Consider the following 26,797-nt stretch of genomic DNA (forward strand, 5'->3'; position numbering starts at 1 on the left):
ACAACAACATTGTGTGGCCTGCTAGAAAGACAACAACATTGTGTGCCCCCCTAGAAAGACAACAACATTGTGTGGCCCCCTAGAAAGAAGATACCATTGTGTGCCCCCCTAGAAAGACAACAACATTGTGTGGCCCCCCTAGAAAGAAGATACCATTGTGTGCCCCCCTAGAAAGACAACAACATTGTGTGGCCCCCTAGAAAGAAGATACCATTGTGTGCCCCCCTAGAAAGACAACAACATTGTGTGCCCCCCTAGAAAGAAGACACCATTGTGTGCCCCCCTAGAAAGAAGATACCATTGTGTGGCCCCCCTAGAAAGACAACAACATTGTGTGCCCCCCCCCCCCCCCCCCCCAGAAAGACAACAACATTGTGTGGCCCCCTAGAAAGAAGATACCATTGTGTGGCCCCCCCTAGAAAGACAACAACATTGTGTGGCCCCCTAGAAAGAAGATACCATTGTGTGCCCCCCTAGAAAGACAACAACATTGTGTGGCCCCCTAGAAAGAAGATACCATTGTGTGCCCCCCTAGAAAGACAACAACATTGTGTGGCCCCCTAAAAAGAAGATACCATTGTGCGCCCCCCTAGAAAGACAACAACATTGTGTGGCCTGCTAGAAAGGACAACAACATTGTGTGGCCTGCTAGAAAGACAACAACATTGTGTGGCCCCCTAGAAAGAAGATACCATTGTGTGCCCCCCTAGAAAGACAACAACATTGTGTGGCCCCCTAGAAAGAAGATACCATTGTGTGCCCCCCTAGAAAGACAACAACATTGTGTGGCCCCCCTAGAAAGAAGATACCATTGTGTGCCCCCCTAGAAAGACAACAACATTGTGTGGCCCCCTAGAAAGAAGATACCATTGTGTGGCCCCCTAGAAAGACAACAACATTGTGTGGCCCCCTAGAAAGAAGACACCATTGTGTGGCCCCCCTAGAAAGACAACAACATTGTGTGGCCCCCTAGAAAGAAGATACCATTGTGTGGCCCCCCTAGAAAGACAACAACATTGTGTGGCCCCCTAGAAAGAAGATACCATTGTGTGGCCCCCTAGAAAGACAACAACATTGTGTGGCCCCCTAGAAAGAAGACAACATTGTGTGGCCCCCCTAGAAAGACAACAACATTGTGTGGCCCCCTAGAAAGAAGATACCATTGTGTGGCCCCCCTAGAAAGACAACAACATTGTGTGGCCCCCTAGAAAGAAGATACCATTGTGTGGCCCCCCTAGAAAGAAAACAACATTGTGTGCCCCCCCAGAAAGACAACAACATTGTGTGCCCCCCCCCCCCCCCCAGAAAGACAACAACATTGTGTGCCCCCCTAGAAAGACAACAACATTGTGTGGCCCCCTAGAAAGAAGATACCATTGTGTGGCCCCCCTAGAAAGACAACAACATTGTTTTCCCCCCTAGAAAGACAACAACATTGTGTGCCCCCCCCCAGAAAGACAACAACATTGTGTGGCCCCCTAGAAAGACAACAACATTGTGTGGCCCCCTAGAAAGAAGATACCATTGTGTGCCCCCCTAGAAAGACAACAACATTGTGTGGCCCCCTAGAAAGAAGATACCATTGTGTGGCCCCCCTAGAAAGACAACAACATTGTGTGGCCCCCTAGAAAGAAGATACCATTGTGTGGCCCCCCCTAGAAAGAAAACAACATTGTGTGCCCCCCCCCCAGAAAGACAACAACATTGTGTGCCCCCCCCCCAGAAAGACAACAACATTGTGTGCCCCCCTAGAAAGACAACAACATTGTGTGGCCCCCTAGAAAGAAGATACCATTGTATGGCCCCCCTAGAAAGACAACAACATTGTGTTTCCCCCTAGAAAGAAAACAACATTGTGTTCCCCCCCCAGAAAGACAACAACATTGTGTGCCCCCCCCAGAAAGACAACAACATTGTGTGGCCCCTAGAAAGAAGATACCATTGTGTGCCCCCCTAGAAAGACAACAACATTGCGTGGCCCCCTAGAAAGAAGATACCATTGTGTGGCCCCCCTAGAAAGACAACAACATTGTGTGGCCCCCCTAGAAAGAAGATACCATTGTGTGCCCCCCTAGAAAGACAACAACATTGTGTGGCCCCCCTAGAAAGAAGATACCATTGTGTGCCCCCCTAGAAAGACAGCAACATTGTGTGGCCCCCCTAGAAAGAAGATACCATTGTGTGCCCCCCTAGAAAGACAACAACATTGTGTGGCCCCCTAGAAAGAAGATACCATTGTGTGGCCCCCTAGAAAGACAACAACATTGTGTGGCCCCCTAGAAAGAAGACAACATTGTGTGGCCCCCCTAGAAAGACAACAACATTGTGTGGCCCCCTAGAAAGAAGATACCATTGTGTGGCCCCCCTCTCTATACCACCTTTTTAAACAGTAGTATGTGTCTTTAAACTGTTGTAAGTACACCTCTGCATATATTCTTATTAACATTGAGGAAATATACACCAATAACTTCATTCATGTTGTTTTTCAATCTTTATAGTACTACTTGTGGTGTAGATGTCAGAGTACATAGTACTACATGTACATAGTACTACATGTGGTGTAGTGGTCAGGGTACATAGTACTACATGTACATAGTACTACATGTGGTGTAGATGTCAGAGTACATAGTACTACATGTACATAGTACTACATGTGGTGTAGTGGTCAGGGTACATAGTACTACATGTACATAGTACTACATGTGGTGTAGATGTCAGAGTACATAGTACTACATGTACATAGTACTACATGTGGTGTAGTGGTCAGGGTACATAGTACTACATGTACATAGTACTACATGTGGTGTAGATGTCAGAGTACATAGTACTACATGTACATGGTACTACATGTGGTGTAGATGTCAGAGTACATAGTACTACATGTACATAGTACTACATGTGGTGTAGTGGTCAGGGTACATAGTACTACATGTACATAGTACTACATGTGGTGTAGTGGTCAGGGTACATAGTACTACATGTACATAGTACTACATGTGGTGTAGATGTCAGAGTACATAGTACTACATGTACATAGTACTACATGTGGTGTAGTGGTCAGGGTACATAGTACTACATGTACATAGTACTACATGTGGTGTAGATGTCAGAGTACATAGTACTACATGTACATGGTACTACATGTGGTGTAGATGTCAGAGTACATAGTACTACATGTGGTGTGGATGTCAGAGTATATAGTACTACATGTACATAGTACTACATGTGGTGTAGATGTCAGAGTACATAGTACTACATGTACATGGTACTACATGTGGTGTAGATGTCAGAGTACATAGTACTACATGTGGTGTGGATGTCAGAGTACATAGTACTACATGTACATAGTACTACATGTGGTGTAGATGTCAGAGTACATAGTACTACATGTACATAGTACTACATGTGGTGTAGATGTCAGAGTACATAGTACTACATGTACATAGTACTACATGTGGTGTAGATGTCAGAGTACATAGTACTACATGTACATAGTACTACATGTGGTGTAGATGTCAGAGTACATAGTACTACATGTACATAGTACTACATGTGGTGTAGATGTCAGAGTACATAGTACTACATGTACATAGTACTACATGTGGTGTAGTGGTCAGGGTACATAGTACTACATGTACATAGTACTACATGTGGTGTAGTGGTCAGGGTACATAGTACTACATGTACACAGTACTACATGTGGTGTAGATGTCATAGTACATGTTATTGTATATAGTACTGCATGTGGTACCCAGGTACTTCCTGGCATCAGTGCTGGTTGTGACTGACTCCAGATCAGCCACATGTTGACTGTGACCTTTGTCAATTGTAACCTCATGAGGGGACTGTGTGGAGGTGACACACCACAGCTGCTCCTGCTCACACTGAACATATGTTGACTTTTATTGGAACTAAGTCAAGTCCATGTTGCTACTAAACATCTTCTAGTCCGTCTACTGAGGAGCATTTCTTTACAACAAGAGCAGATGTTTGCTGATCAAACATTCACACATCCCACACTGTAACCTTACGTGCTGACTTGAATTTTCTCCATCCTGCACTACTACTACTACTACTGCTAATGTGTGAGTGGGAAAGCGTCCATGTTCTTGTGTGTGCCTGCATGTGAAGGTGCAGCCTCACACAGGAACATCCAGGTGAAGGAAGTTCTCACCATGCGCAGCATTTTTCTTATACGACCTAAGGCGAACAACCTTCCCTAGTCATGGTGCAAAAAATAAAAAAAAACTCCAACCAACACAAAATGTCAACAGACATGGTCACGGAACTTTGTGGATATCAACCCTAGAAGAAAGACCTACGATTTCTTAAAAAATGTCCATTCATTGCAGGTAGGGCTGCAACTAACGATTAATTTGATAATCGATTAATCTGTCGATTATTACTTCGATTGATCGATTAATAATCGGATAAAAGAGACAAACTACATTTCTACCCTTTCCAGTATTTTATTGAAAAAAAACAGCATACTGGCACCATACTTATTTTGATTATTGTTTCTCAGCTGTTTGTACATGTTGCAGTTTATAAATAAGGGTTTATTTAAAAAAAAAAAAAAAGATCCAACGAATCGATGACTAAATTAATCGGCAACTATTTTTATAATCGCTTTTAATCGATTTAATCGATTAGTTGTTGCAGCCCTAATTGCAGGTTTCTGTGGTTTATCCGTTATACTGTGCTCAATACCGGGGTAGAGCGGAATGTACGTTAGGTCAGGAAAAAACCTGTTTCCCCACTTGTCAGGGGATTTTATAAAACCTGCAAAACAGGCTCGTAGGGATGATATAGCCTCTTGGGTTTTTTCCTGACCTAACACACACACACACATATATATATATATATTAGAGATGTCCGATAATATCGGCCTGCCGATATTATCGGCCGATAAATGCGTTAAAATGTAATATCGGAAATTATCGGTATCGGTTTTTTTATTATCGGTATCGTTTTTTTTGTTTTTTTTTGTTTTTTTTCTTTGTTTTTTTTATACTCATTCACACTCATACACACAAAAGGGTTGTTTCTTTCTGTTATTAATATTCTGGTTCCTACATTATATATCAATATATATCAATACGGTCTGCAAGGGATACAGTCTGTGCTTCCTACATTATATATCAATATATATCAATACGGTCTGCAAGGGATACAGTCTGTGCTTCCTACATTATATATCAATATATATCAATACAGTCTGCAAGGGATACAGTCCGTAAGCACACATGATTGTGCGTGCTGCTGCTCCACTAATAGTACTAACCTTTAACAGTTAATTTTACTAAATTTCATTAATTACTAGTTTCAATGTAACTGTTTTTATATTGTTTTACTTTCTTTTTTATTCAAGAAAATGTTTTTAATTTATTTATCTTATTTTATTTTATAATTATTTTTTTTTAAAGTACCTTATCTTCACCATACCTGGTTGTCCAAATTAGGCATAATTATGTGTTAATTCCACGACTGCATATATCGGTTGATATCGGTATGGGTTGATATCGGTATCGGTAATTAAAGAGTTGGACAATATCGGAATATCGGATATCGGCAAAAAGCCATTATCGGACATCCCTAATATATATATATATATATATATATATATATATATATATATATATATATATATATATATATATATATATATATATATATATATGTTTAAGTATACTGTATATATATGTATATGTACATAAATACTGTATGTATATGTTTATGTATATATGTATACATATATATGTAGAGTATATATGTATACTGATGGGACAGCCAGACAGCTGACTGATGATGTGTTCCTTACAGCTCAGAATGCAGCAGTTTATGACTGATAATGTTCTCTGTGTGTTAGAACATCATTTAAAAAGTTGATGGAGGATTATACTTCAGAAAAGTCACACTTGAAGTACATCTTAAAGCACACTTTGACAGCGTGCGTTTTCATCAGCACAATACTCGCACCGTCAAGAACGTTCTAGAAGTGTGACCTCACCTTCTCGCCCTCTCAGGTCCTCCCGGCCCCCCTGGAGTGGCCATCGTGGAGGAGATCAGTGCCACCAGTGCCAGCCTGTCCTGGAGGCGTGGCCTGGACAACCACAGTCCCATCAGCACCTACCAGCTGCAGGCCCGCAGCCCCTTCTCCATGGGCTGGCACAGCGTCCAGACGGGTAACCACATGAGACACACTTCATTGTTCTGATCTCACTAAGACACTTTCTCCACTCCAGGAAATTGCTGTGCTAAGCACTATTTGTCCTCTGCACAATTACACTCAAAGGTCCAGATTGACAACATCATGGAAGAAAGTATTATTCTTTAGAATTCCTCAGTCTTCACGTCGCACTCACAATCACTCGCTGCACTTTGCTGCAGAAACAACATTTGAGGATTAACCCATGCGCTCAAAAAGACCTTAGTCATTTGTTTTCCAGTCGCTGAGCTCTCTCAAAGACCTCAAAGCAGCTTTGCTCACCACTTTACCACCGTGTCAAAAGTCTTCTTTACTGTGTTGTTGTTGTGTTTGCAAACCCAGAGTCTGTGACTGTGTTGTTGTTGTGTTTGCAGACCCAGAGTCTGTGACTGTGTTGTTGTTGTGTTTGCAGACCCAGAGTCTGTGACTGTGTTGTTGTGTTTGCAGACCCAGAGTCTGTGACTGTGTTGTTGTGTTTGCAGACCCAGAGTCTGTGACTGTGTTGTTGTTGTGTTTGCAGACCCAGAGTCTGTGACTGTGTTGTTGTTGTGTTTGCAGACCCAGAGTCTGTGACTGTGTTGTTGTTGTGTTTGCAGACCCAGTCTGTGACTGTGTTGTCGTTGTGTTTGCAGACCCAGAGTCTGTGACTGTGTTGTCGTTGTGTTTGCAGACCCAGAGTCTGTGACTGTGTTGTTGTTGTGTTTGCAGACCCAGAGTCTGTGACTGTGTTGTTGTTGTGTTTGCAGACCCAGAGTCTGTGACTGTGTTGTCGTTGTGTTTGCAGACCCAGAGTCTGTGACTGTGTTGTTGTTGTGTTTGCAGACCCAGAGTCTGTGACTGTGTTGTCGTTGTGTTTGCAGACCCAGAGTCTGTGACTGTGTTGTCGTTGTGTTTGCAGACCCAGAGTCTGTGACTGTGTTGTTGTTGTGTTTGCAGAACCAGAGTCTGTGACTGTGTTGTTGTTGTGTTTGCAGACCCAGAGTCTGTGACTGTGTTGTTGTGTTTGCAGGACCATAGTCTGTGACTGTGTTGTTGTTGTGTTTGCAGACCCAGAGTCTGTGACTGTGTTGTTGTGTTTGCAGACCCAGAGTCTGTGACTGTGTTGTCACTGTGTTTGCAGACCCAGAGTCTGTGACTGTGTTGTTGTTGTGTTTGCAGACCCATAGTCTGTGACTGTGTTGTTGTTGTGTTTGCAGACCCAGAGTCTGTGACTGTGTTGTTGTGTTTGCAGACCCATAGTCTGTGACTGTGTTGTCATTGTGTTTGCAGACCGAGAGTCTGTGACTGTGTTGTTGTTGTGTTTGCAGACCCAGAGTCTGTGACTGTGTTGTTGTTGTGTTTGCAGACCCACAGTCTGTGACTGTGTTGTTGTTGTGTTTGCAGACCCAGAGTCTGTGACTGTGTTGTTGTGTTTGCAGACCCAGAGTCTGTGACTGTGTTGTTGTTGTGTTTGCAGACCCAGAGTCTGTGACTGTGTTGTTGTTGTGTTTGCAGACCCAGAGTCTGTGACTGTGTTGTTGTTGTGTTTGCAGACCCAGAGTCTGTGACTGTGTTGTTGTGTTTGCAGACCCAGAGTCTGTGACTGTGTTGTTGTTGTGTTTGCAGACCCAGAGTCTGTGACTGTGTTGTTGTTGTGTTTGCAGACCCAGAGTCTGTGACTGTGTTGTTGTTGTGTTTGCAGACCCAGAGTCTGTGACTGTGTTGTTGTTGTGTTTGCAGACCCAGAGTCTGTGACTGTGTTGTCGTTGTGTTTGCAGACCCAGAGTCTGTGACTGTGTTGTTGTTGTGTTTGCAGACCCAGAGTCTGTGACTGTGTTGTCGTTGTGTTTGCAGACCCAGAGTCTGTGACTGTGTTGTTGTTGTGTTTGCAGAACCAGAGTCTGTGACTGTGTTGTTGTTGTGTTTGCAGACCCAGAGTCTGTGACTGTGTTGTTGTGTTTATAGGACCATAGTCTGTGACTGTGTTGTTGTTGTGTTTGCAGACCCAGAGTCTGTGACTGTGTTGTTGTGTTTGCAGACCCAGAGTCTGTGACTGTGTTGTCACTGTGTTTGCAGACCCAGAGTCTGTGACTGTGTTGTTGTTGTGTTTGCAGACCCATAGTCTGTGACTGTGTTGTTGTTGTGTTTGCAGACCCAGAGTCTGTGACTGTGTTGTTGTGTTTGCAGACCCATAGTCTGTGACTGTGTTGTCATTGTGTTTGCAGACCGAGAGTCTGTGACTGTGTTGTTGTTGTGTTTGCAGACCCAGAGTCTGTGACTGTGTTGTTGTTGTGTTTGCAGACCCAGAGTCTGTGACTGTGTTGTTGTTGTGTTTGCAGACCCAGAGTCTGTGACTGTGTTGTTGTTGTGTTTGCAGACCCAGTCTGTGACTGTGTTGTCGTTGTGTTTGCAGACCCAGAGTCTGTGACTGTGTTGTTGTGTTTGCAGACCCATAGTCTGTGACTGTGTTGTCACTTTGTTTGCAGACCCAGAGTCTGTGACTGTGTTGTTGTTGTGTTTGCAGACCCAGAGTCTGTGACTGTGTTGTTGTTGTGTTTGCAGACCCAGTCTGTGACTGTGTTGTCGTTGTGTTTGCAGACCCAGAGTCTGTGACTGTGTTGTTGTTGTGTTTGCAGACCCAGAGTCTGTGACTGTGTTGTTGTTGTGTTTGCAGACCCAGAGTCTGTGACTGTGTTGTTGTGTTTGCAGACCCATAGTCTGTGACTGTGTTGTCACTTTGTTTGCAGACCCAGAGTCTGTGACTGTGTTGTTGTTGTGTTTGCAGACCCATAATCTGTGACTGTGTTGTTGTTGTGTTTGCAGACCCAGAGTCTGTGACTGTGTTGTTGTTGTGTTTGCAGACCCAGAGTCTGTGACTGTGTTGTTGTGTTTGCAGACCCAGAGTCTGTGACTGTGTTGTCACTGTGTTTGCAGACCCGGAGTCTGTGACTGTGTTGTCACTGTGTTTGCAGACCCGGAGTCTGTGACTGTGTTGTTGTTGTGTTTGCAGACCCAGAGTCTGTGACTGTGTTGTTGTGTTTGCAGACCCATAGTCTGTGACTGTGTTGTCATTGTGTTTGCAGACCGAGAGTCTGTGACTGTGTTGTTGTTGTGTTTGCAGACCCAGAGTCTGTGACTGTGTTGTTGTTGTGTTTGCAGACCCAGAGTCTGTGACTGTGTTGTTGTTGTGTTTGCAGACCCAGAGTCTGTGACTGTGTTGTTGTTTTTGCAGACCCAGAGTCTGTGACTGTGTTGTTGTTGTGTTTGCAGACCCAGAGTCTGTGACTGTGTTGTTGTTGTGTTTGCAGACCCAGAGTCTGTGACTGTGTTGTTGTTGTGTTTGCAGACCCAGAGTCTGTGACTGTGTTGTTGTTGTGTTTGTGGACCCAGAGTCTGTGACTGTGTTGTTGTTGTGTTTGCAGACCCAGAGTCCGTGACTGTGTTGTTGTTGTGTTTGCAGACCCAGAGTCTGTGACTGTGTTGTTGTTGTGTTTGCAGACCCAGAGTCTGTGACTGTGTTGTTGTTGTGTTTGCAGACCCAGAGTCTGTGACTGTGTTGTTATTGTGTTTGCAGACCCAGAGTCTGTGACTGTGTTGTTGTGTTTGCAGACCCATAGTCTGTGACTGTGTTGTCATTGTGTTTGCAGACCCAGAGTCTGTGATTGTGTTGTTGTGTTTGCAGACCCAGAGTCTGTGACTGTGTTGTTGTTGTGTTTGCAGACCCAGAGTCTGTGACTGTGTTGTTGTTGTGTTTGCAGACCCAGAGTCTGTGACTGTGTTGTTGTTGTGTTTGCAGACCCAGAGTCTGTCACTGTGTTGTTGTTGTGTTTGCAGACCCAGTCTGTGACTGTGTTGTCGTTGTGTTTGCAGACCCAGAGTCTGTGACTGTGTTGTTGTTGTGTTTGCAGACCCAGAGTCTGTGACTGTGTTGTTGTTGTGTTTGCAGACCCAGAGTCTGTGACTGTGTTGTTGTGTTTGCAGACCCATAGTCTGTGACTGTGTCGTTGTTGTGTTTACAGACCCAGAGTCTGTGACTGTGTTGTTGTTGTGTTTGCAGGCCCAGAGTCTGTGACTGTGTTGTTGTTGTGTTTGCAGACACAGAGTCTGTGACTGTGTTGTTGTTGTGTTTGCAGACCCAAAGTCTGTGACTGTGTTGTTGTTGTGTTTGCAGACCCATAGTCTGTGACTGTGATGTTGTGTTTGCAGACCCAGAGTCTGTGACTGTGTTGTTGTTGTGTTTGCAGACCCAGAGTCTGTGACTGTGTTGTTGTGTTTGCAGACCCAGAGTCTGTGACTGTGTTGTTGTTGTGTTTGCAGACCCAGAGTCTGCGACTGTGTTGTTGTTGTGTTTGCAGACCCAGGGTCTGTAACTGTGTTGTTGTGTTTGCAGACCCATAGTCTGTGACTGTGTTGTTGTTGTGTTTGCAGACCCAGAGTCTGTGACTGTGTTGTTGTGTTTGCAGACCCATAGTCCGTGACTGTGTTGTTGTGTTTGCAGACCCAGGGTCTGTAACTGTGTTGTTGTGTTTGCAGACCCAGGGTCTGTAACTGTGTTGTTGTTTTTGCAGACCCATAGTCTGTGACTGTGTTGTTGTTGTGTTTGCAGACTCAGGGTCTGTGACTGTGTTGTTGTGTTTGCAGACCCAGAGTCTGTGACTGTGTTGTTGTTGTGTTTGCAGACCCAGAGTCTGTGACTGTGTTGTTGTTGTGTTTGCAGACCCAGAGTCTGTGACTGTGTTGTTGTTGTGTTTGCAGACCCAGAGTCTGTGATTGAGTTGTTGTTGTGTTTGCGGACCCAGAGTCTGTGACTGTTGTTGTTGTGTTTGCAGACCCAGAGTCTGTGACTGTGTTGTTGTGTTTGCCGACCCATAGTCTGTGACTGTGTTGTTGTTGTGTTTGCAGACCCAGAGTCTGTGACTGTGTTGTTGTTGTGTTTGCAGGCCCAGAGTCTGTGACTGTGTTGTTGTTGTGTTTGCAGACACAGAGTCTGTGACTGTGTTGTTGTTGTGTTTGCAGACCCAGAGTCTGTGACTGTGTTGTTGTTGTGTTTGCAGACCCAGAGTCTGTGACTGTGTAGTTGTTGTGTTTGCAGACCCAGAGTCTGTGACTGTGTTGTTGTGTTTGCAGACCCAGAGTCTGTGACTGTGTTGTTGTTGTGTTTTCAGACCCAGAGTCTGTGACTGTTTTGTTGTTGTGTTTGCAGACCCAGAGTCTTTTACTGTGTTGTTGTGTTTGCAGACCCAGAGTCTGTGACTGTGTTGTTGTTGTGTTTGCAGACCCAGAGTCTGTGACTGTTTTGTTGTTGTGTTTGCAGACCCAGAGTCTGTGACTGTGTTGTTGTGTTTGCAGACCCCTAGTCTGTGACTGTGTTGTTGTTGTGTTTGCATACCCAGAGTTTGTGACTGTGTTGTTGTTGTGTTTGCAGACCCAGAGTCTGTGACTGTGTTGTTGTTGTGTTTGCAGACCCAGAGTCTGTGACTGTGTTGTTGTGTTTGCAGAGTCTGTGACTGTGTTGTCATTGTGTTTGCAGAGTCTGTGACTGTGTTGTCGTTGTGTTTGCAGACCCACAGTCTGTGACCGTGTTGTTGTTGTGTTTGCAGACCCAGAGTCTGTGACTGTGTTGTTGTTGTGTTTGCAGACCCAGAGTCTGTGACTGTGTTTTTGTTGTGTTTGCAGACCCAGAGTCTGTGACTGTGTTGTTGTGTTTGCAGACACATAGTCTGTGACTGTGTTGTTGTTGTGTTTGCAGACCCAGAGTCTGTGACTGTGTTGTTGTTGTGTTTGCAGACCCAGAGTCTGTGACTGTGTTGTTGTGTTTGCAGACCCATAGTCTGTGACTGTGTTGTTGTTGTGTTTGCAGACCCAGAGTCTGTGACTTTGTTGTTGTTGTGTTTGCAGACCCAGAGTCTGTGACTGTGTTGTTGTGTTTGCACACCCAGAGTCTGTGACTGTGTTGTTGTTGTGTTTGCAGAGTCTGTGACTGTGTTGTCATCGTGTTTGCAGAGTCTGTGACTGTGTTGTCGTTGTGTTTGCAGACCCATAGTCTGGGACTGTGTTGTTGTTGTGTTTGCAGACCCAGAGTCTGTGACTGTGTTGTTGTGTTTTCAGACCCATAGTCTGTGACTGTGTTGTTGTTGTGTTTGCAGACCCAGAGTCTGTGACTGTGTTGTTGTTGTGTTTGCAGACCCAGAGTCTGTGACTGTGTTGTTGTTGTGTTTGCAGACCCAGAGTCTGTGACTGTGTTGTTGTGTTTGCACACCCAGAGTCTGTGACTGTGTTGTTGTTGTGTTTGCAGAGTCTGTGACTGTGTTGTCAGAGTCTGTGACTGTGTTGTCATTGTGTTTGCAGAGTCTGTGACTGTGTTGTCGTTGTGTTTGCAGACCCAGAGTCTGTGACTGTGTTGTTGTTGTGTTTGCAGACCCATAGTCTGTGACTGTGTTGTTGTGTTTGCAGACCCAGAGTCTGTGACTGTGTTGTTGTTGTGTTTGCAGACCCATAGTCTGTGACCGTGTTGTTGTTGTGTTTGCAGACCCAGAGTCTGTGACTGTGTTGTTGTTGTGTTTGCAGACCCAGAGTCTGTGACTGTGTTGTTGTGTTTGCAGACCCATGGTCTGTGACTGTGTTGTTGTTGTGTTTGCAGACCCAGAGTCTGTGACTGTGTTGTTGTTGTGTTTGCAGACCCAAAGTCTGTGACTGTGTTGTTGTTGTGTTTGCAGACACAGTCTGTGACTGTGTTGTTGTTGTGTTTGCAGACCCAGAGTCTGTGACTGTGTTGTTGTTGTGTTTGCAGGCCCATAGTCTGTGACTGTGTTGTTGTGTTTGCAGACCCAGAGTCTGTGACTGTGTTGTTGTGTTTGCAGACCCAGAGTCTGTGACTGTGTTGTTGTTGTGTTTGCAGACCCAGAGTCTGTGACTGTGTTGTTGTGTTTGCAGACCCAGAGTCTGTGACTGTGTTGTTGTTGTGTTTGCAGACCCAGAGTCTGTGACTGTGTTGTTGTGTTTGCAGACCCAGAGTCTGTGACTGTGTTGTTGTGTTTGCAGACCCATAGTCTGTGACTGTGTTGTTGTTGTGTTTGCAGACCCAGAGTCTGTGACTGTGTTGTTGTGTTTGCAAGACCCATAGTCTGTGACTGTGTTGTTGTTGTGTTTGCAGACCCAGAGTCTGTGACTGTGTTGTTGTTGTGTTTTCAGACCCAGAGTCTGTGACTGTTTTGTTGTTGTGTTTGCAGACCCAGAGTCTGTGACTGTGTTGTTGTGTTTGCAGACCCAGATTCTGTGACTGTGTTGTTGTTGTGTTTTCAGACCCAGAGTCTGTGACTGTTTTGTTGTTGTGTTTGCAGACCCAGAGTCTGTGACTGTGTTGTTGTGTTTGCAGACCCAGAGTCTGTGACTGTGTTGTTGTGTTTGCAGACCCAGAGTCTGTGACTGTGTTGTCACTGTGTTTGCAGACCCAGAGTCTGTGACTGTGTTGTTGTTGTGTTTGCAGACCCATAGTCTGTGACTGTGTTGTTGTTGTGTTTGCAGACCCAGAATCTGTGACTGTGTTGTTGTGTTTGCAGACCCATAGTCTGTGACTGTGTTGTCATTGTGTTTGCAGACCGAGAGTCTGTGACTGTGTTGTTGTTGTGTTTGCAGACCCATAGTCTGTGACTGTGTTGTTGTTATGTTTGCGGACCCAGAGTCTGTGACTGTGTTGTTGTTGTGTTTGCAGACCCAGAGTCTGTGACTGTGTTGTTGTTGTGTTTGCAGACCCAGAGTCTGTGACTGTGTTGTTGTGTTTGCAGACCCATAGTCTGTAACTGTGTTGTCACTGTGTTTGCAGACCCAGAGTCTGTGACTGTGTTGTTGTTGTGTTTGCAGACCCATAGTCTGTGACTGTGTTGTTGTTGTGTTTGCAGTCCCAGAGTCTGTGACTGTGTTGTTGTTGTGTTTGCAGACCCAGAGTCTGTGACTGTGTTGTTGTGTTTGCAGGACCATAGTCTGTGACTGTGTTGTTGTTATGTTGGCAGACCCAGAGTCTGTGACTGTGTTGTTGTGTTTGCAGACCCAGAGTCTGTGACTGTGTTGTCACTGTGTTTGCAGACCCAGAGTCTGTGACTGTGTTGTTGTTGTGTTTGCAGACCCATAGTCTGTGACTGTGTTGTTGTTGTGTTTGCAGACCCAGAGTCTGTGACTGTGTTGTTGTGTTTGCAGACCCATAGTCTGTGACTGTGTTGTCATTGTGTTTGCAGACCGAGAGTCTGTGACTGTGTTGTTGTTGTGTTTGCAGACCGAGAATCTGTGACTGTGTTGTTGTTGTGTTTGCAGACCCATAGTCTGTGACTGTGTTGTTGTTCTGTTTGCAGACCCAGAGTCTATGACTGTGTTGTTGTGTTTGCCAACCCATAGTCTGTGACTGTGTTGTTGTTGTGTTTACATACCCAGAGTCTGTGACTGTGTTGTTGTGTTTGCAGACCCATAGTCTGTGACTGTGTTGTTGTTGTGTTTGCAGACCCAGAGTCTGTGACTGTGTTGTTGTTGTGTTTGCAGACCCAGAGTCTGTGACTGTGTTGTTGTTGTGTTTGCAGACCCAGAGTCTGTGACTGTGTTGTTGTGTTTGCAGACCCATAGTCTGCGACTGTGTTGTTGTTGTGTTTGCAGACCCAGAGTCTGTGACTGTGTTGTTGTTGTGTTTGCAGACCCAGAGTCTGTGACTGTGTTGTTGTTGTGTTTGCAGACCCAGAGTCTGTGACTGTGTTGTTGTTGTGTTTGCAGACCCAGAGTCTGTGACTGTGTTGTTGTGTTTGCAGAGTCTGTGACTGTGTTGTCATTGTGTTTGCAGAGTCTGTGACTGTGTTGTCGTTGTGTTTGCAGACCCATAGTCTGTGACTGTGTTGTTGTTGTGTTTGCAGACCCATAGTCTGTGACTGTGTTGTTGTTGTGTTTGCAGACCCAGAGTCTGTGACTGTGTTGTTGTTGTGTTTGCAGACCCAGAGTCTGTGACTGTGTTGTTGTGTTTGCAGACCCATAGTCTGTGACTGTGTTGTTGTTGTGTTTGCAGACCCAGAGTCTGTGACTGTGTTGTTGTTGTGTTTGCAGAACCAGAGTCTGTGACTGTGTTGTTGTGTTTGCAGACCCATAGTCTGTGACTGTGTTGTTGTTGTGTTTGCAGACCCAGAGTCTGTGACTTTGTTTTTGTTGTGTTTGCAGACCCAGAGTCTGTGACTGTGTTGTTGTGTTTGCACACCCAAAGTCTGTGACTGTGTTGTTGTTGTGTTTGCAGAGTCTGTGACTGTGTTGTCATCGTGTTTGCAGAGTCTATGACTGTGTTGTCGTTGTGTTTGCAGACCCATAGTCTGGGACTGTGTTGTTGTTGTGTTTGCAGACCCAGAGTCTGTGACTGTGTTGTTGTGTTTTCAGACCCATAGTCTGTGACTGTGTTGTTATTGTGTTTGCAGACCCAGAGTCTGTGACTGTGTTGTTGTTGTGTTTGCAGACCCAGATTCTGTGACTGTGTTGTTGTTGTGTTTGCAGACCCAGAGTCTGTGACTGTGTTGTTGTGTTTGCACACCCAGAGTCTGTGACTGTGTTGTTGTTGTGTTTGCAGAGTCTGTGACTGTGTTGTCATTGTGTTTGCAGAGTCTGTGACTGTGTTGTCGTTGTGTTTGCAGACCCAGAGTCTGTGACTGTGTTGTTGTTGTGTTTGCAGACCCATAGTCTGTGACTGTGTTGTTGTGTTTGCAGACCTAGAGTCTGTGACTGTGTTGTTGTTGTGTTTGCAGACCCAGAGTCCGTGACTGTGTTGTTGTTGTGTTTGCAGACCCAGAGTCTGTGACTGTGTTGTTGTTGTGTTTGCAGAACCAGAGTCTGTGACTGTGTTGTTGTTGTGTTTGCAGACCCAGAGTCTGTGACTGTGTTGTTGTTGTGTTTGCAGACCCATAGTCTGTGACTGTGTTGTTGTTGTGTTTGCAGACCCATAGTCTGTGACTGTGTTGTTGTTGTGTTTGCAGACCCAGAGTCTGTGACTGTGTTGTTGTGTTTGCAGACCCATAGTCTGTGACTGTGTTGTTGTTGTGTTTGCAGACCCAGAGTCTGTGACTGTGTTGTTGTTGTGTTTGCAGACCCAAAGTCTGTGACTGTGTTGTTGTTGTGTTTGCAGACAAAGTCTGTGACTGTGTTGTTGTTGTGTTTGCAGACCCAGAGTCTGTGACTGTGTTGTTGTTGTGTTTGCAGACCCAGTCTGTGACTGTGTTGTTGTTGTGTTTGCAGACCCATAGTCTGTGACTGTGTTGTTGTGTTTGCAGACACAGTCTGTGACTGTGTTGTTGTTGTGTTTGCAGACCCATAGTCTGTGACTGTGTTGTTGTTGTGCTTGCAGACCAAGAGTCTGTGACTGTGTTGTTGTGTTTGCAGACCCATAGTCTGTGACTGTGTTGTTGTTGTGTTTGCAGACCCAGAGTCTGTGACTGTGTTGTTGTTGTGTTTGCAGACCCAGAGTCTGTGACTGTGTTGTTGTTGTGTTTGCAGACCCATAATCTGTGACTGTGTTGTTGTTGTGTTTGCAGACCCAGAGTCTGTGACTGTGTTGTTGTTGTGTTTGCAGACCCAGAGTCTGTGACTGTGTTGTTGTGTTTGCAGGACCATAGTCTGTGACTGTGTTGTTGTTGTGTTTGCAGACCCAGAGTCTGTGACTGTGTTGTTGTGTTTGCAGACCCAGAGTCTGTGACTGTGTTGTCACTGTGTTTGCAGAACCAGAGTCTGTGACTGTGTTGTTGTTGTGTTTGCAGACCCATAGTCTGTGACTGTGTTGTTGTTGTGTTTGCAGACCCAGAGTCTGTGACTGTGTTGTTGTGTTTGCAGACCCATAGTCTGTGACTGTGTTGTCATTGTGTTAGCAGACCGAGAGTCTGTGACTGTGTTGTTGTTGTGTTTGCAGACCCAGAGTCTGTGACTGTGTTGTTGTTGTGTTTGCAGACCCAGAGTCTGTGACTGTGTTGTTGTTGTGTTTGCAGACCCAGAGTCTGTGACTGTGTTGTTGTTTTTTCAGACCCAGAGTCTGTGACTGTGTTGTTGTTGTGTTTGCAGACCCAGAGTCTGTGACTGTGTTGTTGTTGTGTTTGCAGACCCAGAGTCTGTGACTGTGTTGTTGTTGTGTTTGCAGACCCAGAGTCTGTGACTGTGTTGTTGTTGTGTTTGCAGACCCAGAATCTGTGACTGTGTTGTTGTTGTGTTTGCAGACCCATAGTCTGTGACTGTGTTGTTGTTCTGTTTGCAGACCCAGAGTCTATGACTGTGTTGTTGTGTTTGCCAACCCATAGTCTGTGACTGTGTTGTTGTTGTGTTTGCAGACCCAGAGTCTGTGACTGTGTTGTTGTGTTTGCAGACCCATAGTCTGTGACTGTGTTGTTGTTGTGTTTGCAGACCCAGAGTCTGTGACTGTGTTGTTGTTGTGTTTGCAGACCCAGAGTCTGTGACTGTGTTGTTGTTGTGTTTGCAGACCCAGAGTCTGTGACTGTGTTGTTGTGTTTGCAGACCCATAGTCTGTGACTGTGTTGTTGTTGTGTTTGCAGACCCAGAGTCTGTGACTGTGTTGTTGTTGTGTTTGCAGACCCAGAGTCTGTGACTGTGTTGTTGTTGTGTTTGCAGACCCAGAGTCTGTGACTGTGTTGTTGTTGTGTTTGCAGACCCAGAGTCTGTGACTGTGTTGTTGTGTTTGCAGAGTCTGTGACTGTGTTGTCATTGTGTTTGCAGAGTCTGTGACTGTGTTGTCGTTGTGTTTGCAGACCCATAGTCTGTGACTGTGTTGTTGTTGTGTTTGCAGACCCATAGTCTGTGACTGTGTTGTTGTTGTGTTTGCAGACCCAGAGTCTGTGACTGTGTTGTTGTTGTGTTTGCAGACCCAGAGTCTGTGACTGTGTTGTTGTGTTTGCAGACCCATAGTCTGTGACTGTGTTGTTGTTGTGTTTGCAGACCCAGAGTCTGTGACTGTGTTGTTGTTGTGTTTGCAGACCCAGAGTCTGTGACTGTGTTGTTGTGTTTGCAGACCCATAGTCTGTGACTGTGTTGTTGTTGTGTTTGCAGACCCAGAGTCTGTGACTTTGTTGTTGTTGTGTTTGCAGACCCAGAGTCTGTGACTGTGTTGTTGTGTTTGCACACCCAATGTCTGTGACTGTGTTGTTGTTGTGTTTGCAGAGTCTGTGACTGTGTTGTCATCGTGTTTGCAGAGTCTGTGACTGTGTTGTCGTTGTGTTTGCAGACCCATAGTCTGGGACTGTGTTGTTGTTGTGTTTGCAGACCCAGAGTCTGTGACTGTGTTGTTGTGTTTTCAGACCCATAGTCTGTGACTGTGTTGTTATTGTGTTTGCAGACCCAGAGTCTGTGACTGTGTTGTTGTTGTGTTTGCAGACCCAGATTCTGTGACTGTGTTGTTGTTGTGTTTGCAGACCCAGAGTCTGTGACTGTGTTGTTGTGTTTGCACACCCAGAGTCTGTGACTGTGTTGTTGTTGTGTTTGCAGAGTCTGTGACTGTGTTGTCATTGTGTTTGCAGAGTCTGTGACTGTGTTGTCGTTGTGTTTGCAGACCCAGAGTCTGTGACTGTGTTGTTGTTGTGTTTGCAGACCCATAGTCTGTGACTGTGTTGTTGTGTTTGCAGACCTAGAGTCTGTGACTGTGTTGTTGTTGTGTTTGCAGACCCAGAGTCTGTGACTGTGTTGTTGTTGTGTTTGCAGACCCAGAGTCTGTGACTGTGTTGTTGTTGTGTTTGCAGACCCAGAGTCTGTGACTGTGTTGTTGTTGTGTTTGCAGACCCAGAGTCTGTGACTGTGTTGTTGTTGTGTTTGCAGACCCATAGTCTGTGACTGTGTTGTTGTTGTGTTTGCAGACCCATAGTCTGTGACTGTGTTGTTGTTGTGTTTGCAGACCCAGAGTCTGTGACTGTGTTGTTGTGTTTGCAGACCCATAGTCTGTGACTGTGTTGTTGTTGTGTTTGCAGACCCAGAGTCTGTGACTGTGTTGTTGTTGTGTTTGCAGACCCAAAGTCTGTGACTGTGTTGTTGTTGTGTTTGCAGACAAAGTCTGTGACTGTGTTGTTGTTGTGTTTGCAGACCCAGAGTCTGTGACTGTGTTGTTGTTGTGTTTGCAGACCCAGAGTCTGTGACTGTGTTGTTGTTGTGTTTGCAAACCCAGAGTCTGTGACTGTGTTGTTGTGTTTGCAGACACAGTCTGTGACTGTGTTGTTGTTGTGTTTGCAGACCCATAGTCTGTGACTGTGTTGTTGTTGTGTTTGCAGACCAAGAGTCTGTGACTGTGTTGTTGTGTTTGCAGACCCATAGTCTGTGACTGTGTTGTTGTTGTGTTTGCAGACCCAGAGTCTGTGACTGTGTTGTTGTTGTGTTTGCAGACCCAGAGTCTGTGACTGTGTTGTTATTGTGTTTGCAGACCCAGAGTCTGTGACTGTGTTGTTGTGTTTGCAGACCCATAGTCTGTGACTGTGTTGTCATTGTGTTTGCAGACCCAGAGTCTGTGATTGTGTTGTTGTGTTTGCAGACCCAGAGTCTGTGACTGTGTTGTTGTTGTGTTTGCAGACCCAGAGTCTGTGACTGTGTTGTTGTTGTGTTTGCAGACCCAGAGTCTGTGACTGTGTTGTTGTTGTGTTTGCAGACCCAGAGTCTGTCACTGTGTTGTTGTTGTGTTTGCAGACCCAGTCTGTGACTGTGTTGTCGTTGTGTTTGCAGACCCAGAGTCTGTGACTGTGTTGTTGTTGTGTTTGCAGACCCAGAGTCTGTGACTGTGTTGTTGTTGTGTTTGCAGACCCAGAGTCTGTGACTGTGTTGTTGTGTTTGCAGACCCATAGTCTGTGACTGTGTCGTTGTTGTGTTTACAGACCCAGAGTCTGTGACTGTGTTGTTGTTGTGTTTGCAGGCCCAGAGTCTGTGACTGTGTTGTTGTTGTGTTTGCAGACACAGAGTCTGTGACTGTGTTGTTGTTGTGTTTGCAGACCCAGAGTCTGTGACTGTGTTGTTGTTGTGTTTGCAGACCCATAGTCTGTGACTGTGATGTTGTGTTTGCAGACCCAGAGTCTGTGACTGTGTTGTTGTTGTGTTTGCAGACCCAGAGTCTGTGACTGTGTTGTTGTGTTTGCAGACCCAGAGTCTGTGACTGTGTTGTTGTTGTGTTTGCAGACCCAGAGTCTGCGACTGTGTTGTTGTTGTGTTTGCAGACCCAGGGTCTGTAACTGTGTTGTTGTGTTTGCAGACCCATAGTCTGTGACTGTGTTGTTGTTGTGTTTGCAGACCCAGAGTCTGTGACTGTGTTGTTGTGTTTGCAGACCCATAGTCCGTGACTGTGTTGTTGTGTTTGCAGACCCAGGGTCTGTAACTGTGTTGTTGTGTTTGCAGACCCAGGGTCTGTAACTGTGTTGTTGTTTTTGCAGACCCATAGTCTGTGACTGTGTTGTTGTTGTGTTTGCAGACTCAGGGTCTGTGACTGTGTTGTTGTGTTTGCAGACCCAGAGTCTGTGACTGTGTTGTTGTTGTGTTTGCAGACCCAGAGTCTGTGACTGTGTTGTTGTTGTGTTTGCAGACCCAGAGTCTGTGACTGTGTTGTTGTTGTGTTTGCAGACCCAGAGTCTGTGATTGTGTTGTTGTTGTGTTTGCGGACCCAGAGTCTGTGACTGTTGTTGTTGTGTTTGCAGACCCAGAGTCTGTGACTGTGTTGTTGTGTTTGCCGACCCATAGTCTGTGACTGTGTTGTTGTTGTGTTTGCAGACCCAGAGTCTGTGACTGTGTTGTTGTTGTGTTTGCAGGCCCAGAGTCTGTGACTGTGTTGTTGTTGTGTTTGCAGACACAGAGTCTGTGACTGTGTTGTTGTTGTGTTTGCAGACCCAGAGTCTGTGACTGTGTTGTTGTTGTGTTTGCAGACCCAGAGTCTGTGACTGTGTAGTTGTTGTGTTTGCAGACCCAGAGTCTGTGACTGTGTTGTTGTGTTTGCAGACCCAGAGTCTGTGACTGTGTTGTTGTTGTGTTTTCAGACCCAGAGTCTGTGACTGTTTTGTTGTTGTGTTTGCAGACCCAGAGTCTTTTACTGTGTTGTTGTGTTTGCAGACCCAGAGTCTGTGACTGTGTTGTTGTTGTGTTTGCAGACCCAGAGTCTGTGACTGTTTTGTTGTTGTGTTTGCAGACCCAGAGTCTGTGACTGTGTTGTTGTGTTTGCAGACCCCTAGTCTGTGACTGTGTTGTTGTTGTGTTTGCATACCCAGAGTTTGTGACTGTGTTGTTGTTGTGTTTGCAGACCCAGAGTCTGTGACTGTGTTGTTGTTGTGTTTGCAGACCCAGAGTCTGTGACTGTGTTGTTGTGTTTGCAGAGTCTGTGACTGTGTTGTCATTGTGTTTGCAGAGTCTGTGACTGTGTTGTCGTTGTGTTTGCAGACCCACAGTCTGTGACCGTGTTGTTGTTGTGTTTGCAGACCCAGAGTCTGTGACTGTGTTGTTGTTGTGTTTGCAGACCCAGAGTCTGTGACTGTGTTTTTGTTGTGTTTGCAGACCCAGAGTCTGTGACTGTGTTGTTGTGTTTGCAGACACATAGTCTGTGACTGTGTTGTTGTTGTGTTTGCAGACCCAGAGTCTGTGACTGTGTTGTTGTTGTGTTTGCAGACCCAGAGTCTGTGACTGTGTTGTTGTGTTTGCAGACCCATAGTCTGTGACTGTGTTGTTGTTGTGTTTGCAGACCCAGAGTCTGTGACTTTGTTGTTGTTGTGTTTGCAGACCCAGAGTCTGTGACTGTGTTGTTGTGTTTGCACACCCAGAGTCTGTGACTGTGTTGTTGTTGTGTTTGCAGAGTCTGTGACTGTGTTGTCATCGTGTTTGCAGAGTCTGTGACTGTGTTGTCGTTGTGTTTGCAGACCCATAGTCTGGGACTGTGTTGTTGTTGTGTTTGCAGACCCAGAGTCTGTGACTGTGTTGTTGTGTTTTCAGACCCATAGTCTGTGACTGTGTTGTTGTTGTGTTTGCAGACCCAGAGTCTGTGACTGTGTTGTTGTTGTGTTTGCAGACCCAGAGTCTGTGACTGTGTTGTTGTTGTGTTTGCAGACCCAGAGTCTGTGACTGTGTTGTTGTGTTTGCACACCCAGAGTCTGTGACTGTGTTGTTGTTGTGTTTGCAGAGTCTGTGACTGTGTTGTCAGAGTCTGTGACTGTGTTGTCATTGTGTTTGCAGAGTCTGTGACTGTGTTGTCGTTGTGTTTGCAGACCCAGAGTCTGTGACTGTGTTGTTGTTGTGTTTGCAGACCCATAGTCTGTGACTGTGTTGTTGTGTTTGCAGACCCAGAGTCTGTGACTGTGTTGTTGTTGTGTTTGCAGACCCATAGTCTGTGACCGTGTTGTTGTTGTGTTTGCAGACCCAGAGTCTGTGACTGTGTTGTTGTTGTGTTTGCAGACCCAGAGTCTGTGACTGTGTTGTTGTGTTTGCAGACCCATGGTCTGTGACTGTGTTGTTGTTGTGTTTGCAGACCCAGAGTCTGTGACTGTGTTGTTGTTGTGTTTGCAGACCCAAAGTCTGTGACTGTGTTGTTGTTGTGTTTGCAGACACAGTCTGTGACTGTGTTGTTGTTGTGTTTGCAGACCCAGAGTCTGTGACTGTGTTGTTGTTGTGTTTGCAGGCCCATAGTCTGTGACTGTGTTGTTGTGTTTGCAGACCCAGAGTCTGTGACTGTGTTGTTGTGTTTGCAGACCCAGAGTCTGTGACTGTGTTGTTGTTGTGTTTGCAGACCCAGAGTCTGTGACTGTGTTGTTGTGTTTGCAGACCCAGAGTCTGTGACTGTGTTGTTGTTGTGTTTGCAGACCCAGAGTCTGTGACTGTGTTGTTGTGTTTGCAGACCCAGAGTCTGTGACTGTGTTGTTGTGTTTGCAGACCCATAGTCTGTGACTGTGTTGTTGTTGTGTTTGCAGACCCAGAGTCTGTGACTGTGTTGTTGTGTTTGCAAGACCCATAGTCTGTGACTGTGTTGTTGTTGTGTTTGCAGACCCAGAGTCTGTGACTGTGTTGTTGTTGTGTTTTCAGACCCAGAGTCTGTGACTGTTTTGTTGTTGTGTTTGCAGACCCAGAGTCTGTGACTGTGTTGTTGTGTTTGCAGACCCAGATTCTGTGACTGTGTTGTTGTTGTGTTTTCAGACCCAGAGTCTGTGACTGTTTTGTTGTTGTGTTTGCAGACCCAGAGTCTGTGACTGTGTTGTTGTGTTTGCAGACCCAGAGTCTGTGACTGTGTTGTTGTTGTGTTTGCAGACCCAGAGTCTGTGACTGTTTTGTTGTTGTGTTTGCAGACCCAGAGTCTGTGACTGTGTTGTTGTGTATGTAGACCCTTAGTCTGTGACTGTGTTGTTGTTGTGTTTGCAGACCCAGAGTCTGTGACTGTGTTGTTGTTGTGTTTGCAGACCCAGAGTCTGTGACTGTGTTGTTGTTCTGTTTGCAGACTCAGAGTCTGTGACTGTGTTGTTGTGTTTGCAGAGTCTGTGACTGTGTTGTCATTGTGTTTGCAGAGTCTGTGACTGTGTTGTCGTTGTGTTTGCAGACCCATAGTCTGTGACTGTGTTGTTGTTGTGTTTGCAGACCCATAGTCTGTGACTGTGTTGTTGTTGTGTTTGCAGACCCAGAGTCTGTGACTGTGTTGTTGTTGTGTTTGCAGACCCAGAGTCTGTGACTGTGTTGTTGTTGTGTTTGCAGACCCAGAGTCTGTGACTGTGTTGTTGTGTTTGCAGACACATAGTCTGTGACTGTGTTGTTGTTGTGTTTGCAGACCCAGAGTCTGTGACTGTGTTGTTGTTGTGTTTGCAGACCCAGAGTCTGTGACTGTGTTGTTGTGTTTGCAGACCCATAGTCTGTGACTGTGTTGTTGTTGTGTTTGCAGACCCAGAGTCTGTGACTTTGTTGTTGTTGTGTTTGCAGACCCAGAGTCTGTGACTGTGTTGTTGTGTTTGCACACCCAGAGTCTGTGACTGTGTTGTTGTTGTGTTTGCAGAGTCTGTGACTGTGTTGTCATCGTGTTTGCAGAGTCTGTGACTGTGTTGTCGTTGTGTTTGCAGACCCATAGTCTGGGATTGTGTTGTTGTTGTGTTTGCAGACCCAGAGTCTGTGACTGTGTTGTTGTGTTTTCAGACCCATAGTCTGTGACTGTGTTGTTGTTGTGTTTGCAGACCCAGAGTCTGTGACTGTGTTGTTGTTGTGTTTGCAGACCCAGAGTCTGTGACTGTGTTGTTGTTGTGTTTGCAGACCCAGAGTCTGTGACTGTGTTGTTGTGTTTGCACACCCAGAGTCTGTGACTGTGTTGTTGTTGTGTTTGCAGAGTCTGTGACTGTGTTGTCATTGTGTTTGCAGAGTCTGTGACTGTGTTGTCGTTCTGTTTGCAGACCCAGAGTCTGTGACTGTGTTGTTGTTGTGTTTGCAGACCCATAGTCTGTGACTGTGTTGTTGTGTTTGCAGACCCAGAGTCTGTGACTGTGTTGTTGTTGTGTTTGCAGACCCATAGTCTGTGACCGTGTTGTTGTTGTGTTTGCAGACCCAGAGTCTGTGACTGTGTTGTTGTTGTGTTTGCAGACCCAGAGTCTGTGACTGTGTTGTTGTTGTGTTTGCAGACCCAGAGTCTGTGACTGTGTTGTTGTTGTGTTTGCAGACCCATAGTCTGTGACTGTGTTGTTGTTGTGTTTGCAGACCCAGAGTCTGTGACTGTGTTGTTGTGTTTGCAGACCCATAGTCTGTGACTGTGTTGTTGTTGTGTTTGCAGACCCAGAGTCTGTGACTGTGTTGTTGTGTTTGCAGACCCATAGTCTGTGACTGTGTTGTTGTTGTGTTTGCAGAGTCTGTGACTGTGTTGTCATTGTGTTTGCAGAGTCTGTGACTGTGTTGTCGTTGTGTTTGCAGACCCAGAGTCTGTGACTGTGTTGTTGTTGTGTTTGCAGACCCATAGTCTGTGACTGTGTTGTTGTGTTTGCAGACCCAGAGTCTGTGACTGTGTTGTTGTTGTGTTTGCGGACCCATAGTCTGTGACCGTGTTGTTGTTGTGTTTGCAGACCCAGAGTCTGTGACTGTGTTGTTGTTGTGTTTGCAGACCCAGAGTCTGTGACTGTGTTGTTGTTGTGTTTGCAGACCCATAGTCTGTGACTGTGTTGTTGTTGTGTTTGCAGACCCATAGTCTGTGACTGTGTTGTTGTTGTGTTTGCAGACCCAGAGTCCGTGACTGTGTTGTTGTGTTTGCGGACCCATAGTCTGTGACTGTGTTGTTGTTGTGTTTGCAGACCCAGAGTCTGTGACTGTGTTGTTGTGTTTGCAGACCCATAGTCTGTGACTGTGTTGTTGTTGTGTTTGCAGACCCAGAGTCTGTGACTGTGTTGTTGTTGTGTTTGCAGACCCAAAGTCTGTGACTGTGTTGTTGTTGTGTTTGCAGACACAGTCTGTGACTGTGTTGTTGTTGTGTTTGCAGACCCAGAGTCTGTGACTGTGTTGTTGTTGTGTTTGCAGACCCATAGTCTGTGACTGTGTTGTTGTGTTTGCAGACCCAGAGTCTGTGACTGTGTTGTTGTGTTTGCAGACCCAGAGTCTGTGACTGTGTTGTTGTTGTGTTTGCAGACCCAGAGTCTGTGACTGTGTTGTTGTGTTTGCAGACCCAGAGTCTGTGACTGTGTTGTTGTTGTGTTTGCAGACCCAGAATCTGTGACTGTGTTGTTGTGTTTGCAGACCCAGAGTCTGTGACTGTGTTGTTGTGTTTGCAGACCCATAGTCTGTGACTGTGTTGTTGTTGTGTTTGCAGACCCAGAGTCTGTGACTGTGTTGTTGTTGTGTTTGCAGACCCAGAGTCTGTGACTGTGTTGTTGTTGTGTTTGCAGATCCAGAGTCTGTGACTGTGTTGTTGTGTTTGCAGACCCATAGTCTGTGACTGTGTTGTCATTGTGTTTGCAGACCCAGAGTCTGTCATTGTGTTGTTGTTGTGTTTGCAGACCCATAGTCTGTGACTGTGTTGTTGTTGTGTTTGCAGACCCAGAGTCTGTGACTGTGTTGTTGTTGTGTTTACAGACCCAGAGTCTGTGACTGTGTTGTTGTGTTTGCAGACCCAGAGTCTGTGACTGTGTTGTTGTTGTGTTTGCAGACCCAGAGTCTGTGACTGTGTTGTTGTGTTTGCAGACCCAGAGTCTGTGATTGTGTTGTTGTTGTGTTTGCAGACCCAGAGTCTGTGACTGTGTTGTTGTGTTTGCAGACCCAGAGTCTGTGACTGTGTTGTTGTGTTTGCAGACCCATAGTCTGTGACTGTGTTGTTGTTGTGTTTGCAGACCCAGAGTCTGTGACTGTGTTGTTGTTGTGTTTGCAGACCCAGAGTCTGTGACTGTGTTGTTGTTGTGTTTGCAGACCCAGAGTCTGTGACTGTGTTGTTGTGTTTGCAGACCCATAGTCTGTGACTGTGTTGTCATTGTGTTTGCAGACCCAGAGTCTGTCATTGTTTTGTTGTTGTGTTTGCAGACCCATAGTCTGTGACTGTGTTGTTGTTGTGTTTGCAGACCCAGAGTCTGTGACTGTGTTGTTGTTGTGTTTGCAGACCCAGAGTCTGTGACTGTGTTGTTGTGTTTGCAGACCCAGAGTCTGTGACTGTGT

General features: G+C 45.6%; 1 protein-coding gene across 5 annotated transcripts in view; it reads left to right on the plus strand.

Moving 5' to 3' along the window:
• Positions 1-26,797, plus strand: part of cntn5 (contactin 5) — a 207,765-nt gene that overhangs the window by 131,064 nt on the left and 49,904 nt on the right. For all 5 annotated transcript variants that reach the window (XM_062060955.1, XM_062060950.1, XM_062060952.1 and 2 more), the window contains one exon: positions 6,027-6,185. In XM_062060955.1, coding sequence (XP_061916939.1) covers positions 6,027-6,185 — 159 coding nt within the window. The remainder of the gene's footprint in view (positions 1-6,026; positions 6,186-26,797) is intronic.

Source organism: Entelurus aequoreus, linkage group LG10 (assembly GCF_033978785.1).
Source record: "Entelurus aequoreus isolate RoL-2023_Sb linkage group LG10, RoL_Eaeq_v1.1, whole genome shotgun sequence".
Taxonomy (NCBI): domain Eukaryota; kingdom Metazoa; phylum Chordata; class Actinopteri; order Syngnathiformes; family Syngnathidae; genus Entelurus; species Entelurus aequoreus.